General features: G+C 40.5%; 1 protein-coding gene across 14 annotated transcripts in view; it reads right to left on the bottom strand.

The window, feature by feature from the left end:
• Nucleotides 1-3,122: 3,122 nt before the first annotated feature.
• Nucleotides 3,123-17,234, bottom strand: part of HERC1 (HECT and RLD domain containing E3 ubiquitin protein ligase family member 1) — a 124,048-nt gene continuing 109,936 nt past the window's right edge. For all 14 annotated transcript variants that reach the window (XM_076065554.1, XM_076065551.1, XM_076065538.1 and 11 more), the window contains 15 exons: nt 16,658-16,796; nt 15,884-16,065; nt 14,546-14,701; nt 13,669-13,791; nt 13,252-13,354; nt 12,430-12,599; nt 11,486-11,624; nt 10,284-10,453; nt 9,651-9,820; nt 8,638-8,803; nt 7,987-8,063; nt 7,450-7,702; nt 5,894-6,046; nt 5,333-5,638; nt 3,123-4,417 (listed from right to left, as the gene is read on the bottom strand). In XM_076065554.1, coding sequence (XP_075921669.1) covers nt 4,232-4,417; nt 5,333-5,638; nt 5,894-6,046; nt 7,450-7,702; nt 7,987-8,063; nt 8,638-8,803; nt 9,651-9,820; nt 10,284-10,453; nt 11,486-11,624; nt 12,430-12,599; nt 13,252-13,354; nt 13,669-13,791; nt 14,546-14,701; nt 15,884-16,065; nt 16,658-16,796 — 2,493 coding nt within the window. In that variant the 3' untranslated portion in view covers nt 3,123-4,231. The remainder of the gene's footprint in view (nt 4,418-5,332; nt 5,639-5,893; nt 6,047-7,449; nt 7,703-7,986; nt 8,064-8,637; nt 8,804-9,650; nt 9,821-10,283; nt 10,454-11,485; nt 11,625-12,429; nt 12,600-13,251; nt 13,355-13,668; nt 13,792-14,545; nt 14,702-15,883; nt 16,066-16,657; nt 16,797-17,234) is intronic.

The following is a 17,234-nucleotide window of genomic DNA, read 5'->3' as shown; positions in this document are numbered from 1 at the left end:
GCTCTCTCCAAGCTCCGTCTCCAACTCCGTCTCCCTTCTACTCTGTCTTCCAAACTCTGTCTTCCAAACTCTGTCTTCCAAACTCTCTTCCAAACTCTGTCTTCCAAACTGTCTCTCAAACTCTCCACACTTCAATTCCCCTTGTTGACTCCAAGCTCTCCAAACTCCAACTACCAACTCCCACCTCCGTCTTCCAGCTCCCCAAACTCCAACTCTCCCAAGCTCTCCAACTTCAACCCATCTCCAAGCTCTCCACCCTTCAACAACTCAAACCCCCGCTGTTGACTCCAACTCCCACTCTTCTACCCGCTCTCATTACACCCCAATTAATTAACCCGCGTCGCAACGGATCTCCGCGTGACTGTCACCTGTTCCTCGCCAGACTTCCAGACGCCCCTCCAGCCCTGGCAACAGCACCAACCAATCACAGCCATCCACGGCTCACTCAGCTTAATTTCCCCAACATAACCTGCACTGTATTCGCCTTCGCTACAGGCTGACCCAGGATAACCCGTACTTATGATATCATGTAATCACGCCGTTTCCGCACCTTCGTACTCCACTGCATCATAAGAGAGTGAATTAAAAGCCACGTGATCTTCCAAGCTGGACACCACGTCGGTGAAAGGACTCTCGATTGCACAATGAGTGATAAAATGCTCTCCCAATGATTGGTGGATGACTGTGGACTTCTGCTGGACATAAATAAGAACTAATGTACCTCAGGGGATACTCCCAGCTTGATAAGTCAGGTTATCAGATTTAAATCTATTTAATTTTAAAAAAATACCCTATTTTCTAACTGGCCTCATTTAATTGGTAATTCTGGGGCTGGATGTCCTCCGAAGCCCAGGCCAGCCTTCATTAAATAGCATCCACTATCCAAACTTTTTGCAATACAATGAAAGGAAAGAGTCAACATAGCCCCAATCTTGGGTGAAATTAACCATCACATGCATCCACCCCCCTCTGCCTGTAATTATGAAGTGCAACGGGGGCACTTGACATTCTCTGGTAAACAAATCTATCAAAGGACTCCAAACCTCTGTATAATCTGCCGGAAGGTGCTTACATTAAACAACCACACTGGGATGTAACACCCTCCTATTGTTCTCAAATCCCACGAAGCAACATATGGTTAAGCTCGTCTCTTGTATCTGCCCAAGGTAGCAGGCGAAATGCTTCTTGTACTAACAGGTCGCGTCTAGGAGGAGTTATGTTTATTTATTATAGCAATTTTTTTCTACATTATTCCACCAGACAAGGATTTTACTATCCCTCGAAAGGTCTATCAATTCCAACAAGTAATACTGCAGAGTTCTACGAAGCTTAGTTTTTAGATCTGCCTGTGACCAATCACTGACCCAAGACTGCCATCAATCTCCACTGCAATCTCCACTACCAAAGTGAAGTCACCCAGAAATATCCGTATGTCCTGAACTGATCTTTGGAACCAACAAAATAACTATGAGAATGTTTTACCCTTCTGGCAATAAAACAGGTGTAAAGATGTTCAAACACCAAACAGAAACCAAAAGGCATTTTGGCATCCTCTGGTCCAACACCGATTGAGACTGGGCCATAAAAAAGGCTGTCTCTGGTGTTGACCAATCCGTTTCAATGACAATGCATATATTACCAGAGCATGTTTTTGTTTGTGTGTTCACCACAAGTACGTGTGGTTAATGCAGACATGACTCCTTGGAAAATGTTTGTTTGGTGTTTGAAAATCTTAACACCTGTTTTATTGCCACAAAGGGTAAAACCTGTTTTTATACTTTGATACTGGCAAACAAAATAACTGTCGAGCCTGAAACCACTGGAAATCCACTCCAGCCGTTCCGAAATAAGAAAATTAAACCCTTCAACTTCTCAGAAAATGCACCCATAAGGAGCAGACAGATATAGGTGCCATTGAGGTCATCCAAGATGCATTAATGAGGTTATATATCCCAGATGATCACCCCCAAAGATGTGATAAATTCAATTTCAGATGCAATGCCATTTTAACAGTTCACTTAGTGCTCGCAAAGGTGGTTTGAGAGTCTGCAACCTCCGTTACATATACATACCCAAGTAGGCAACACACAAAGCTGCTGTGATGTATGTGGCAGCCAATACGTTGAACTTCCCTGCCTTCCTATCTCAAAAGCCCACAGAAAAAAGCCACATAAATGTCTGGTTTGAAAGCTAGAGCCATGGATGCCAAGGCTGCAAAGGTCCGAGTTGGCTGCGTAGCAATAATCCACCAATGGTTTCCTCAGCTTTATCGATATTCCATATAAAACAAGCAAAAAATATGCTCATCCAGCAGTAAATAACATTTTGAAGACCTATCTTCAAGGAAGAGGGTTTATTTGGACCTTCAAGTTGGGCGAGGGCTTCTCCTAATTGCCCCCAAAAGGGACCCTTAAAATAAAAAGAACATGTGCGCCGTATTGCATTGGAGTATCTTTCTTGCGTTGACCACGATTGTCCCTTATGCCAACCGTAACCGTGCATGAGGAAGGCATTGGGCTACTAGGAAGGTAGGGCCCTGTACATCTAGAAATGCCATAAAAACATCGTGCTGCTTTCTGATAATCTATTCTCTGCATCTTCACACACCATTGAAGCCTCTTTCAGGTTGCCGTGATTAACACTTCATACCCCAGACATGGTGGATGCTACATATGCACCTACACTTAAACAACATAAACAAGCAAGCCCCTGGGCACAAATTAAAAAGAAATGGGGCATAGGTACCTTAGGTTCCAGATGAAGGATTTGTTTATTTTCCAACCTCATGTTTATATCAATCATTTAAATTCTGTTAGCGAGGCCCCCAACTCACATGTATATGCCCTGCCTGGTCTGAGATATCACTACTGTGGAATCTAAGAGAGACAGCAGGGTAAAGGGTCCGTGGCAGTCCAATTCTAGCCAGTAAAAGGGTTTGCAGCAGGGGATGTGAGGTCATACAAGAGGGGAAGGTGGTATGGGGGTGGTTGAAAATGTAATTATATTAAATAAGGATCATTATAACAATGTAATCCATATTACTGAAACCATTATCATCCTAACTTGAATCCATTGATTTTTATGGGAAGCTTAAAGTCAAAATAAAAGACACGCAGAGTGAACAGAATGAATGCTGCATTTATTGTGTCCGTTTGGCATAAATCACACGCCCAGCTTTTGTGATGGGTGACAAACAGAAGAATGGAAGATTGAAATAAATATTTTAAAAATAAATGTCAAATTAGGGAGATTGTGCTCGTCCTCCCTGCTTTCGATGTTTTCATACACAAATGTACATATCGCATGGAAAATTAATTCGTGAAAGGGAAGCCACTGCGAAGTGACATGCTTGTCTAAAAATAACATTTACAGTAAAAAAAATTGTAATGCACCTTTGACTTCCAAATCTTTGTACTTTTTATGCTCTGTAATTGTGTGGTGAATAAGTCGCCAAACTTTATATTACTTTAAATATTTAATACTATAATTATCCATCAGCACTTTTCCAAAGTAATCTTGTTTCTAAATGACATGAACCTCGGTATAAAGTTAGAATGTTAATTGTGCGATTAAGACAACTTTCAATATAGATTGTATAACGATGTGTTTTCCATGCGTAAATAAAAATTAAGAAACTTAAAAATAAGTGGCTCAGTTTCTTTTGTTGGAAATAACACGTGCACTTCACGTGAATATGCACAATGGTATAGCACAGCACCATCACCAGGCTCAGTCACTGTTTCTTTTCTGATTTAGAAGCAATAAACCAGTGACTCATTATATGCACAGCATAGCATTCATAAAAAAAACCACAACGCAAATGTCTGAAAGAACACAAGACACAAATCCACGGTCATAAGGGAAAATATTTAACGCAAGGTTATTCACCTCTTTCGTTACGATCGGAGTACACATTTTGTTTAAAACACTTTACATGTACAAAGATCTACAATTCCATACAAAGGTGGTTGCAATGAAAATAAAAACAATAGAAACTCCCCCAGAAGGCTGCTGCTAAAAATTAACAAGTGACTCAGGTGGACATTAACCTTAATCACTTTATACTGTTAACGTTGAGCCAGCATGGTGGATGGGTGGATATACAACAGTCCAAACATCAGTAGTCTGTGGATATAATGCAACAAACGTAAGAATTGTAGAAAGGGGTAGGAGAGCTGGTTGCTTTGCAGAAAAGCGCCACCAGCCCAGGAGGGAATGCGTCTCTTTACGCTCAGTAGTCCGTGTCGGAGCCATCGGCATTGTCAGCGTTGCGTGAGAGCATGTAGTTGTCCATGTCGATGGACTTGCAGTTGTTGATGGCGTAACGCAGCCGCTCGGCCATGACGGTCTGGCTGGAGTAGGGAGGCAGGCGCAGTTGGAAGAAGCAGGTCTGCGAGGTGGGGAGGCTGTCAAACGGCTGCGCCATGGGGAGACAGCAAGCACATGGATGGGATGCAGTTAAATAATTAAAAGCGGAAGGCACAGCGTAAGTGAATCTTGACAGAGGGCAGTGCTTGGTGATTAATCATTGATGAGTCATGCTTGAGGCGGGCCCACAGCAACGGCTGGGTGATTTGATCAAATTTGCTCAAGTACCGTACTGCAACAATGATGGGAATTATAAAAAGTAGTGTAAATTATAACAAAAGCATCAGGAATGTGGTTGAACAACCCAATGGAAATGTATTTAAGCGACATGAATATTTGTTCAGGTGTATTCAATAAATGTAACATGAGAAAACAACAGATACAAATGTATAGTGCAATGGATTTTCAAAGCCTTTTTTGGCAATGCTAAACATTGCATTTGGAAATGCTGATAAGAATACTTAGTGTTGTGTTGGTTCTAATACCAACCCAACAGCAACGTTTGTGATAAGTGCAGTGTCTGTAATCAGGACATTGTACATAGGGCACACAAACTCGCAGAACTGTGGCCGCATAAGTGCAGACAAACAAGTAAAAGAAACAAGCACAACGAGTCACTTTTTACACCCAAAAGCGTTAACCCAAACCTTAATTTCTGTTACCCACAAAACATTACAAATAAAACGGTGGATGTACCTCTCATCTCCTCGTACATTAAAAATGCAATCACGGGGAAGTTTTCTAGTTATATTTATTAGTCGGCTTTATTTCTATTGTCCACAAATTTGTGAATAGAACACTCAAGTTATAACAATATTATTCAAAGAGCCGCTCTTTCCTGCAGATAACAGAATCGGACAATAAGACTACAGCTAAAAAGGAATTTCACTATATCCTCCAGCACACTCCGGGAGACTCATCAAATACAATGAAACAAGAAGTAGTATCGTCGCGGCTGCCTCACCCGATCGACCTTCATGATCTGGAAGCGCTGCGAGATGTCAGCCAGATTGGCAGGCAGGCGCGAGCGTCCCGACACGAAGCGCATGAAGAGGACGCGCTCCTCATTGGAGAAGTCTGTCAGCGTCTGCCAGAGCCACTGGATGAGCTGGTGCTGCTCATCCACCTCCCGGTAGCGCACCACCTTGCGCAGCACCTCCACCGAGATCTCGGGCAATCCGCACACCATCTGCTCCAGTTGCTTTGCCGTCAGCAGCGACAGCAGCGGAACGGGGACGATCCACGACATGCCCTCGCGCACCGCTGCAACCTGCCGAGGGCGATGGTGAAGAAGGGGAGCCCCCCCCCCCAAACAGGCGGAAATGAGCGAGCGCTCATGCGGCACGCATGAAGCCACCACACCTGCTCGAAAATTAATAGGACTTGCCTTACTTCATTGGACACGTAAGAAAAATTCGTATGTTTACGTTCTTAATGTCTGCGGAAAGCAGCTCGAATTAAAATAGGTTGCATTATCTCGGGACGTAAAAAATGAATAGGCCTGCATAACCATGTCAAATGTTACCTGTCGGTCCATTTCATGCATCCTGCACTCTATGGCTCGCTCCACATAGTCCTTCCGGTTAGAGAAGGTGACAGGGATACTATTCCCCCCTGGTACGATTGGTACCACTTTTCCATCCGCACTTCGTCCCACAAACGAGTCCAGAGGAATCATCTGCAATACAGTTTCAGAGGCAACTTAACATACGTTCAGGACAACTTCTGCAGTAATATATATTCCACACATTGTACATGGTTGCCTTCTTAGCACATTTTAACATCTTAGGTTTTGCATGAACACAACCCAAGTTACTGTATTCATTTTATAGCCATTTCCAACGCCTTCCAAGTGCCGTGTCAGTCATGGCGAGTCGTTTCGAAAGACTTAAAACCACACTAATTAGTGCGGAGCTGGTGGTGAAGAGGTGGGGATCCAAGGATAGTTGAAATAACTCAACACCGATGCTAAACCATGGGCTGGAATCAAACTCGGGTCAACCTTGTTCATAAGCACCTTGTGCTAACCACATTGCCACCACTCACCAACTGTTATGGTTAACTACCTTGCATTTAAATGGAAGTTTTCAGATCGATTTGTTGTTTTATATATGATCAAATTAAGATGTGTTGCCACTGAGTTTTGCAAAACATGCAGAGTTTCCCACTACATTCTGAACATCTGCATCACACACAAAGTGAATAATTACGAAAAATTATTAACCAATGAGAAAATGAAACAATTACCCCAAAAATATTGAATGCTTTATTCATTAGTAATAAGTATAACAATTATGCTTAATTTATTTACAAGATTTATATTATTTAATAATGCTTATAATCGAGTTTACAAAAATGTATTACAATGCATTAGATCCAATGACAACTAATTGAACCGTACCATGTGATTTTTTTCACCACTGAAAGCACTTTAATGAAGATGAACACAATTGCGAAGGACAAGGAAGATGGATGAGGTCCATACTTGCAGGCCACTAAAAATTTTGTAGCAAAAACTTCAAACAGAAAATTATCAGATTACACTTACAGTGCAAATCGTTGCTTTTTTAGTTTGGTTCATGGCTGAATTAAACATTTTGCTTTTTACCGATAAAAATGTTCTATAACCTTTCCATAAGTTTGGTGGTTTACCCATTTTCAACAGCCTTCTAAGTGTTCTGTGAATCTGTATGAGGTTTCTATAATAAACTCTGATACGAGGTTAAAACATTTTAAAACAATGGTCCAGAAATGATGGCATGCATCATTGAACTAAGTAATTTCCGTTTGATTCACAAGTTAAGGCTCCAGTTGTATTTAATTACATATTTGAGTATCAAACTGTGACCATAATGTCAACGGATTGGGCCAATGAATTATGAGTTTTTAATGTATATGTTTGAAGGAATCCCATTGAATGAATTTTTTATATGTTGCAGCTTACAGTTTCTGTACCACAAATGGCTCATTTTTGTTTGAATTTCTAATTTACAGGATGTGCTTTGGTGATATGTTAAAAGCAGAATACCACGCTGATGATGGCTGTGAGGAAGGCCAACAGGACAATGAAGGGAGCCTCACCTCGTGGAAGTTGAGCTCGGTGATGCCACTGTCCTCAATGTGCAATATGCTACATAGGCTCTGCACGTACAGCAGATCGACCTCCTCGAGGTCCTCCAGCCCAAGCGGGATGGAGCACAGCTGCTTCCACACCATGGGAGCCAGGTGCAGGTCCAGTGGTTTCTTTGTGCGCATTGCCACACCCATCAGGATACCCAAGAATTTGAACTGCAGAAGGTGCTCATCCAGACTTGCTGACGGATTAAAAATGAACCTATCGATAAACCGGCAAAATTAATGGAATATTATTTTAACATAAAGTCAGGATCTGCTGTGTGTGTATACTTATGGCAGAGGAAATGCTCAAGAGCTGTGCCAAAATAAGCAGTTATACATAATGCTTAATTTCTCTGAATACTGCAGCCTTAATAATATTCTAAGAAAAGTGTTATCATTGTAAAACGACCTCCAAAATGAGTCTACATTTCTCTAATTGTACAGAAGCAAACTGTGCATGATCGAGTAGGTGCTGCTACATTTTTTTAGGATAAAACAAACCTGTCTCTGTTGTAACCAACTTCTGCAGCAGAGTTTGGGGTTGGAATAAGAAGGTCCACAACACCAGTCTCCAACTCCTGTGCAAACATTTCATATTTACATGTTAAAAGTTACACACAGCTTAACGGTGATAAAACAAATTATTACTCTAGTTGTATTCATTCCTAACATAATCAACTTTCTTTATTATATTGTCCTTTGACAGACTGCCATTCCAGACATTCCACTGCAGTTAAATTATAGGGCAAGTAAACTTTTGGTGTTTATTCAGGTGACAAAAAGGCCAATACCTATTTTTTTAAAAACAACAAATCAAATAAAAATAGGGGAAAAGAAACAGGCATACTAATGCGTTACTATGAAATATCTTTACACAGGGTTGATCCACTAAGCTGCGATTGTTTTTAGAAATATGTATCCGACAGGTGGTGGTGGCTTAATTTCTCCACGACATTCGTATATAATGACCTTCTTATGCATTATGTCACGGGGGCCATAAATTATTCAAGCGAGCCAGACCACCAACAAAGCGGCTATTTGCAAGAAATGTGGGCTCCACTATGTTTGGCCCACCACAGGTCTCGAGGCACTGCCCTAAAACCGACCCCCCAGGTGACTGGTTGCCAAAATTCACCATCAGGGGACTCTTACCTGGCACATCTCGGTAATGGTGTCATCAAATACTCCACCAGCATCATCTGCTCCCTCCCCAACCAGTTTCACCTTCCAGGCACGCGAGGGCAGCCGCAGGTCTGACGCACTTAACTTCACCACCTGCCGAGCGATCTGTACAAAGATGGGCTTGCACTTCCGTCCCCTGTACAAAAAAAAAAGGGCATGCGATTCGGATAGCCACCCAATATATGTGTGTGTGTGTCATTCCGTTGATTCAATCAGACGTTAATGTAACTAGACTACATTCATTTATTGCACCATTGAACAATGGATAAATCTTGTTCGTACTATATTCACATTCAATGTGTATGTTTAATTGCCCATACAAAAAATTGTTCCGAGCTGTATTTGAGAACATTTTACACATTCATTACATTAAAACTAGCAAACATGCCACGTGTTACTTTGGGAATGTTAATATAAACAAAAAATTACCAATGCCAAATTGTCAACTTGAAAATGGGTCATGGGTCCGTGGGAACAATCTTACATACATAACCTTAATAAAAACAATTCTGTTATAAGATGTTGAGGTGAATGCTGAATAAAGAATTTGTGTTTTAATATTATCTATATTCAATGTACGGTTTCAGGATGTTTTTCCAAAAATCGGTGCTAAAAATACAAATGTGTTAAAGAAAAAAGCAGCAGGGACCATTCTTATAACTAAACTGTAATGTATATAAAAAAGTTAACATGATCAGAGGCTAACCATAAGATTGACTGCTTATCCCCACACCACTTTAATCACTGTTCGAGTGCTTTTGTCAGGGTAAGTAAGCTGCGCATTACACATTTGGTAAACAGTGCGACTGGCCTGCTATTACGTTCAAACATGATTTACTGTCAGAATTCAATATAAATTCAGGACACATACCAGAGATCACAACGCAAGTCAGACGATAACAGCATTTTGTCGAACGAACATGAACGCTTAAGAAAAATGTAGTTTGCTAGCCGGCAAACATTATGCAGGACGAGCTGTTGACCTGGTAGAGATGCGCTTGACTGTGATCTGTGGCCCATAGTTCTTGCCCTGCACCATGGTCTTGCCAATGGAGCGAACCATGGGCAGGGTGTAGACGCGTGGTGCCAGTAGTGGCCTCAGCTGACCCTGCACTATCCCCCATGCACCGGCGTTGTATCGCGATGTGTTGAACTGAAAGAAGGAACACGGGAAATGGGGTGCGAATGCGGTCGCACTCAAGGACATATTTAATAATAAGTGTTCATTGAAGTAAACAGTTCCACGTTAAAAATAATACATTGTTATAAATGTATGCTGGCTGAAATTAAATGTAACTTTTTTTATGCAAAATCTAATACAAAGAATCAATGGCAAAATGTCAATTACCACCAGATTAGAGAACAGAACATGGATATTGTCACCAAAGGATAACATCCATGGGAAACAGAAGCATGACATAATTTGAGTTAGTCATCTTCTAAATAATGACATTACACAGGTTACGCTGTACAAGGACCCAATAATTCTTGAAAAAAAAAAAATCAATCTGACTTCAAATGTCATATTTAATATTGGAAAATGACAGCAGGCAATTTTGGCAATAATAATAAAATGTGTCCATGGATTTGTGTATGTTGGGAGATTGACCAGAAACCTGAATATTGGGGGAGAGGTTGATGAGCCTCCATGAAGTGTACATGAGGTCAGAGAAGTGGTAGAGAACCCGCAGGCGAGCACGGATGGCCTCGACGCTGCACTCCCGCAGAGAGTTGTACTGAGGTGGCACACACTCAGGTTGCCCTAACTGCAGTGCCACGGGCGTTCCTTAGTTCAAAAACAAAAACGCATGTGTACGGTATACATGAATATAAAGCGCAAGCCCTGCACCATGCCCAATCCACCTCAAAAGCAATGAGATACATCTAATATTTAACAAATCTTTGCAAGCTAGCCATGTTCATTCCAAGAGGAAAGTGCCAACATTTTAAGTAGTTGTATGAATGTATGAATATATAAATAAAGACCATATGTTTTGATTTAAAGCTTTTGTGACTGCAGGGATTCATATTCTTGGTTCTTTCGGTAAAGTCACGTAGAAGGGAAACAATCAAATAATAAAAATATAAAACAATAAAATTCTCACGACGTTTCGACTGCAACACAAGCAATCATCATGAGGTGTGAAAACCACAGCAAGAAAATTTTAAAAAATAACCGCCACTTTTTTCAAATTTTCTTGCTGTGGTTTTGACACCTGATGATGATTGCTTGTGTTGCAGTCGAAACGTCGTGATCATTTTATTGTTTTATATTTTTATTATTTGATTGTTTCCCTTCTACGTGACTTTAGCGAAAGAACCAAGAATATAAAGACCATATGCTACAAATGTGCACCCTTATGAAAACTAGCATGCATGCTTGTGTACTTTTTCAATTCCTAGAAGAGAAGAGCATATAAAAAATATTCACTGCGTGCAATGTACCATTATTCTTACCAAAACACAGAAAAACAATAACTGCAGATAAAAAGATGTCACGGTAAATGTTACAGATTTTATTATTTGCACTTGTTATTTGGCAAGTAAAATGAAAATATCAATTTGCCATTTCATTCATAGTGTACCAATCTTTCAAACAAAGGATAAGTATACGTGCATTTTAAATTATCCAATTGCCAACATCTCCAGACGCTATACATAAAACATTCATATACACTGGTCGTCCTACCCTGTAGTTGTACCTTAATTTAAAAACAAATGCATACATATGGTGCATATAATAGACAAGCATTGAAACGCACTGTGCTCACACACCACCGCAAGCAATGGGGTTGTGTTCCTTAACTGGGGCATGTACCTGGAGCTCTGGGACAGACAGGAGGCGATGTCCACGCTGCGCTGTGACAGCGCCCGGCTGCGATCTGCCGGGCATTCTTCACCTGCAGTGCGGTCACCAGCGTTGGCTCACGCACAGGGTTTGTGTGTCCCAGTCCGAGCTGTTCAGTCACGCAAATATATTCAGACCAAACCTATCAATATACACCTTTTTCATTATTACCTTTTTTTCACTCTGTGTGAAAGCATCTGCCTGCTGCAATGAGCAATGCGGCCAAGGATCATCTCATTCGGTGGTCACCTTCAGCCTTGCGGTAGAAATCATACATTCCAATGGAAGTGGCAATGCTCTCTGCATGATGTCCACTGTTCACTTCCCAACAGTGGTATGTATTGTCAAGCATAGAAATGTATGATGGACCAAGATGACCCCCCCCAACTGAGATTGAAAAGCACCACCTTTAAGGTCAAGGACTCGATCCATAGAGCCAAATGGTTACATCCATTTAACCCTGTTAAAAGGATTTACATGAAAAATAATAAAATTTAAACTTATCAAACCTTGTTTATCTGGAAACACTCAGAATTGTAAAATAAATGTTATTGGAATAAGACATCCCAATCTGTTTTTCAAATAGATAATTTTTATTGAACATATCCCAAGGGATAATGCATTCATATTCTTGGTTCTTTTCAGTAAAGTCACGTAGATCGAAAATAAAATTAAAGATAATAAAATAAAAATAATACATCGAAAATAATAAAAGCAAAAAAAAACCCATGACGTTTCGATCGCAACACAGGCGGTCTTCATCAGGCGGAGAGAAAAGAGGATAATGTACTGTCTTGCCACAGAAGTGTACATTTCAGTCTATTTTTACCAAGGAAGACTGTGCAGTATACATAACGGCAAGGTGGTAGTTTTGTGAGACTTAGACGTTGAGTGTGTGCGTGTTCTGCCCGTGCCTGGCCCTCCGAGTTGCTTCCCCAGGCGTAGACGTCCCCTGTCGAAGCCAGAACGAGTGTGTGCTCAGCACCCACGGCCACGTCCTCCACAAAGATGCCTGCCAAAGCTGGCACTTGCTGAGGCCGGTTGTGATTTCTGGCCCTCCCCTCTGGTAGGCCTATCAGGCGGTCTAGCAAGTGCAAGGGCGGACAAATGATAAACGAGTCAAAATTCGAGCAAACTTTGCTTGAATAGACCAGAAATCCACATATAAGATGCATGCACTACAATTTAGCCTTTAAAGCAGATAATTTTTTACTTAAAATCTCCGATTAGCACTGTTGGCTAAGTACGATGGGAACTTAGTTCTATGTAAAAGTTGTTGAGCTAATACAATGATTCATATTTGTTTTTCGGTTAGGTGACACTCATTTTGGCACAACATTAGTCATTAACCTACCACCACCTGACAAAATTGTCACGTGGAGATATGTTTTTATCAGTCAGAATGTGATCAATACATTGTCAAGTATAAATACAGTTGCCAACGTGACAATCGTGTCGGGTGGTGGAGGGTGCAACATGTGCACATTTAAGTGAGCATTTATAAATGTCTGTACTTACACTTTCACAAACTCAAAACACAAGTGTTGTATCTGCAGAGTTATCTCGACAGAATTATGTTTTAACTTTGTCATGACATTTAATAAAAATGCAAGTATTATTAACATTCAAAGTTGATATATTGTGTAATGCCTCCAGTTATCTATATGTGTATACTATGTATAACTTGGTGTCACACTTCAATTACAGGGAATAAAGCAAACAGATGTAAGTATAACCTTGGCCAAAGGTGAAGACTCGCCCATCCTTTGTAAGGGCAACAGAGAACTGGGTCCCACAGCAAACCTTTTTCATTCCAATAGAACATAGGGCATCCACTTTCTGTGGTTTAAAAAGAGACATTATTAGTTAATGACGAACACAAAACAACATGGTTAAACCTGTCTGGTCATGTGTGTATGGAATAAAAAAAAAACAGTATCGATTGTAGGAATGGTTGCGGTGTTCCAAAGCATGCACAGCATTGATTAAATGCAAGTTAATGTGTTTAGTACATGATGTTCAGAATTAATCACATCCATTTGGCTGTTTGGTATACATGTTTGCGGCATTGATCAATTGTGGCTCTTTGGATACATTTCCAATATTTAGGGTGCCAGCTGACCAGACAGCTGTCTATAGTTGAGTTCACGTACCTGCGGTGAAGACTTTGCAGTGGAGTTCCCCAAACCAAGCTTCCCATAGTCTCCATCACCAAAAGCCCAGACAGTCATGCCATCGTTTGAAACAACCAGGGTATGATTTAAGCCACATGCCACCTAAAACAAAATTGTATTTAAGCATTTCCTTACAATTGCACACACATTACATTAAACATCAACATTTCTGGTACACCTAATATATATACATTACATTGCTGACCAATATTTACCACATACTTGCACTTTAAATAGTGTCACCTTTTTATATTTGGAATGCCACGCAAAAACTATCATGCAAGTGACATGAAGGCAGCCAGCATTCACAATGATGTACGGTGGACCGTACATCATTACTAATGTGAATTTCACATTAGTAATGTATGTTGTAAACACTTTTACATCATAATATAAGTTAATAGTCTTTGGTTCTATTCGGTAAAGTCACGTAAAAAACAACAAAAAATAAAAAATTCACGATGTTTCGGCCACAACACAAGTGGCCTTCATCAGGTGAAGGGACCGTGCTGTCATGAGGACAGCGTTGGAGTGAAAACTCCAAAGCTTTCGTGACGGCAAGGATCCATACTCTTTGGTTCTATTCGAAGGGACCGTGCTGTCCTCATGACAGCACGGTCCCCTTCACCTGATGAAGGCCACTTGTGTTGCGGCCGAAATGTCGTGAATTTGTTATTTTTTGTTGTTTTTTACGTGACTTTACCGAATAGAACCAAAGAGTATGGATCCTTGCAGTCACGAAAGCTTTAAATCTAGAAAAGAAGTTAATAGCATGAGCGAAAGTTTTGTGGGCATTCCATGAGAGCCGAACTGACCAACATGTTGGTGTTAGGCAAAGGAAAACTGGCTTCTTTACCTGCCCAACCTGTTGTCCATCGAGACTGGTCACCTTCTCGGGCAGCTTCTTGTTGGATGTATTGCCGTGGCCAAGTCGGCCATAATCACCGTTTCCGAACGTGAACAACTTTCCATCAGCTGTGACCACAGCAGAGTGCTTGAAACCACAGGAAAGCTGAAAAGGTCACAATTATGATTATTGTTAAATACGCAAAGGGTAAGAGGTTACAAAATCCAAGAGCTTATGGTCAATGTAAGCCTGCTGAAAACAAACATTGGGCAGTGCTCATAACGGTTGACGGCTCTGAGTTAGGGTACACTCTCCATGTTTATGGTTGAGACCAGTTTCTAAATAGAACACTCACTTTTGACCTCCCGCAAAGTGGTACTCAATTTATAGCCCACAAAAGGATCGATGGGCTGCATCAACACATGACTGGGGATTTTTATTCACAACCTTCCAATTGTGGGCCAGACACTCTGCCACCCCATTATCCGACCGGTTAAATGTGTTCATGTGATAATATGCCTCCTAATAAAATTGGGGTCATAAAATGGAAGACACCTTACAACTTCAGCCCCTTGGAGACTTGAGGTAAAGAACATGCTGCCATGTACTCTACACTATTGTACATTAAATTAAACGATATTCAGTTAAATGTGCGGTATTCCCCCACAATGCTTCACAGAATTACCAAATATATGCTGGAGTGCAAGTCCTTCTTTTATAACCAGATAACTGACCATTGAGACTCCAAGACAGGGGTTAAAAAAAAGAGTAACTGGAAAAAACTGACTAAACCACAGTGCAAATGTAAAGCACAATTTAAAAATATTGACACAAGATGTAAAATGACAGAAAAATGAAAAATCACTGCTTCATGAAAATAGGGAACGTATATCAAAATCACATCAAAAACAATTCAATAAATATGTAAACATATTGAAGACCGACTGGGATGTAATATTTTATAAATTATAATTGAGATAGATTTTTTTATACTTGTAAGGAACATCAAAACTGAAAGCAAGATTTACCAAATGTAATAACTTTCATAAGATGGTAAAATATTAGATGCACATCTTAAAAGTTTCCTTTGAGTTTGCTTGCCACCTATGGTGGCAGAGTAGTAAAGACAATTTCAGAACAATACATGTCTTCTTGTCGACAGAGGAGGATATCCAGTAATTATTATTGTATTATATGCCAAAGGAATGTTTAAATTGTGTCACATTGGTGGGAACATTATTATAATTCCTAGCTTTCACACATAATGAACAAAAAAAATTTTGAACACATTTGCCACTTAGTTTTTAAGCATTACCAAAACAAAGGACACAGTGATTAGGGCCAGACCTGGACAACCTCCTCTCCCTGGAGGGCCTCGATCTGACGGGGTCGCCGTTGACGGTCACTATTGCCGTGGCCCAGTTTCCCATAATCACCATCGCCCCAGCTGAAAACCTCTCCACTCTCTGTCAGGGCCATGGAGTGGCCATCGGAGCCACACGATGTTGACAGCTGAGTCACCACAAACCCTATCCACCAAAAAGTCAGGTCAGAAAGAGCTGTCAGTTTTGATTATAACCAAGCATTCATTGTGATTTGGATTTCCCAAGTTTCCAGAACAATGACTTTGAACAGATTGGCAGGTTTGTGTGGCATTTGCATAAATCGTCGTTACATTGGTCCACACAAAAAAACTGGTAGAGTTAAATGTAACGACAGAACTGAATTTATATATCGGCATACATAGACATATATGTATTTACACACTATAATCCACGCAAGATACATTTCAACTTAGAAGCTGAGGAATATTTACTCACTATAGCAGGGACCTCATTGTACTTGATCAGATTTAAAAGTACGCAGGCAAATTTGCCATAGCTGCATGAGATACAAAAAACCTCGGGGAATTCAGATGCAAAACCACCTTGGCATAATTAAATTTAATCTGCATCCAAGAAATTGGAGGCCACAAGGTGAATTCATAATTATAGATGACTTGATGAGTGTATCGGCAACATGCGAGTGAAACAACAAGCATGACAGAGCTGTAAGAATAATAGCAAAGAAAATAGATAATGGCAGATTGCATGAAAATTGCTGATCATAAAAAGCCGTTACCTTGCAGAGCTGAAATGACTGTTAAAGTGTGCAGATCATCAGAATTTCCTTGTCCTAGTCGTCCATAACTGCCTTCTCCACAGGCCATCACAGAACCATTGGCTTGTACAACAAATGTGCAGTTCTGCCCACACACAACCTAAAAAATACAAACATATAAACAACAAAACAATTCTGGCATGGTTGACTGAGACAATTTTGTAAACACTAAAAACACCCACAATGTTATGAAGAACATCTGCTTAGTCTGATCAGCAGACGGCATCCACAATGTTGATACTGTAACGTGTCGTATCGCGCAATTTTTTTTTAAGCGTGCGACAAATTAGATCCTTCAAATAAAAATTCGGAAAACACAGTATGGACGCTTGCGTTGCGACCGAAACGTTGTGTTTTATTTTATTGTTTTTTCTATCTACATGACTTTACCAAAAGAACCAGAGAGTAAGGATTCCTGCAGTCACGAAAGCTTAAAATCAAGACAGTACATCGCATTGGAATTTTAGACAACCATTCTATAAAAGTATTACCAGCAAATATAGCTTTCACAGTTTAACACGCAGGCTTTCGCGACCAA

The sequence above is a fragment of the Petromyzon marinus genome, chromosome 1 (assembly GCF_048934315.1).
Source record: "Petromyzon marinus isolate PM22_M1 ecotype Great Lakes invasive population chromosome 1, UKy_Petmar_22M1.pri1.0, whole genome shotgun sequence".
In the NCBI taxonomy this organism is placed as follows: Eukaryota; Metazoa; Chordata; class Hyperoartia; order Petromyzontiformes; family Petromyzontidae; genus Petromyzon; species Petromyzon marinus.
This window is presented reverse-complemented; position numbering and strand designations above follow the sequence as displayed.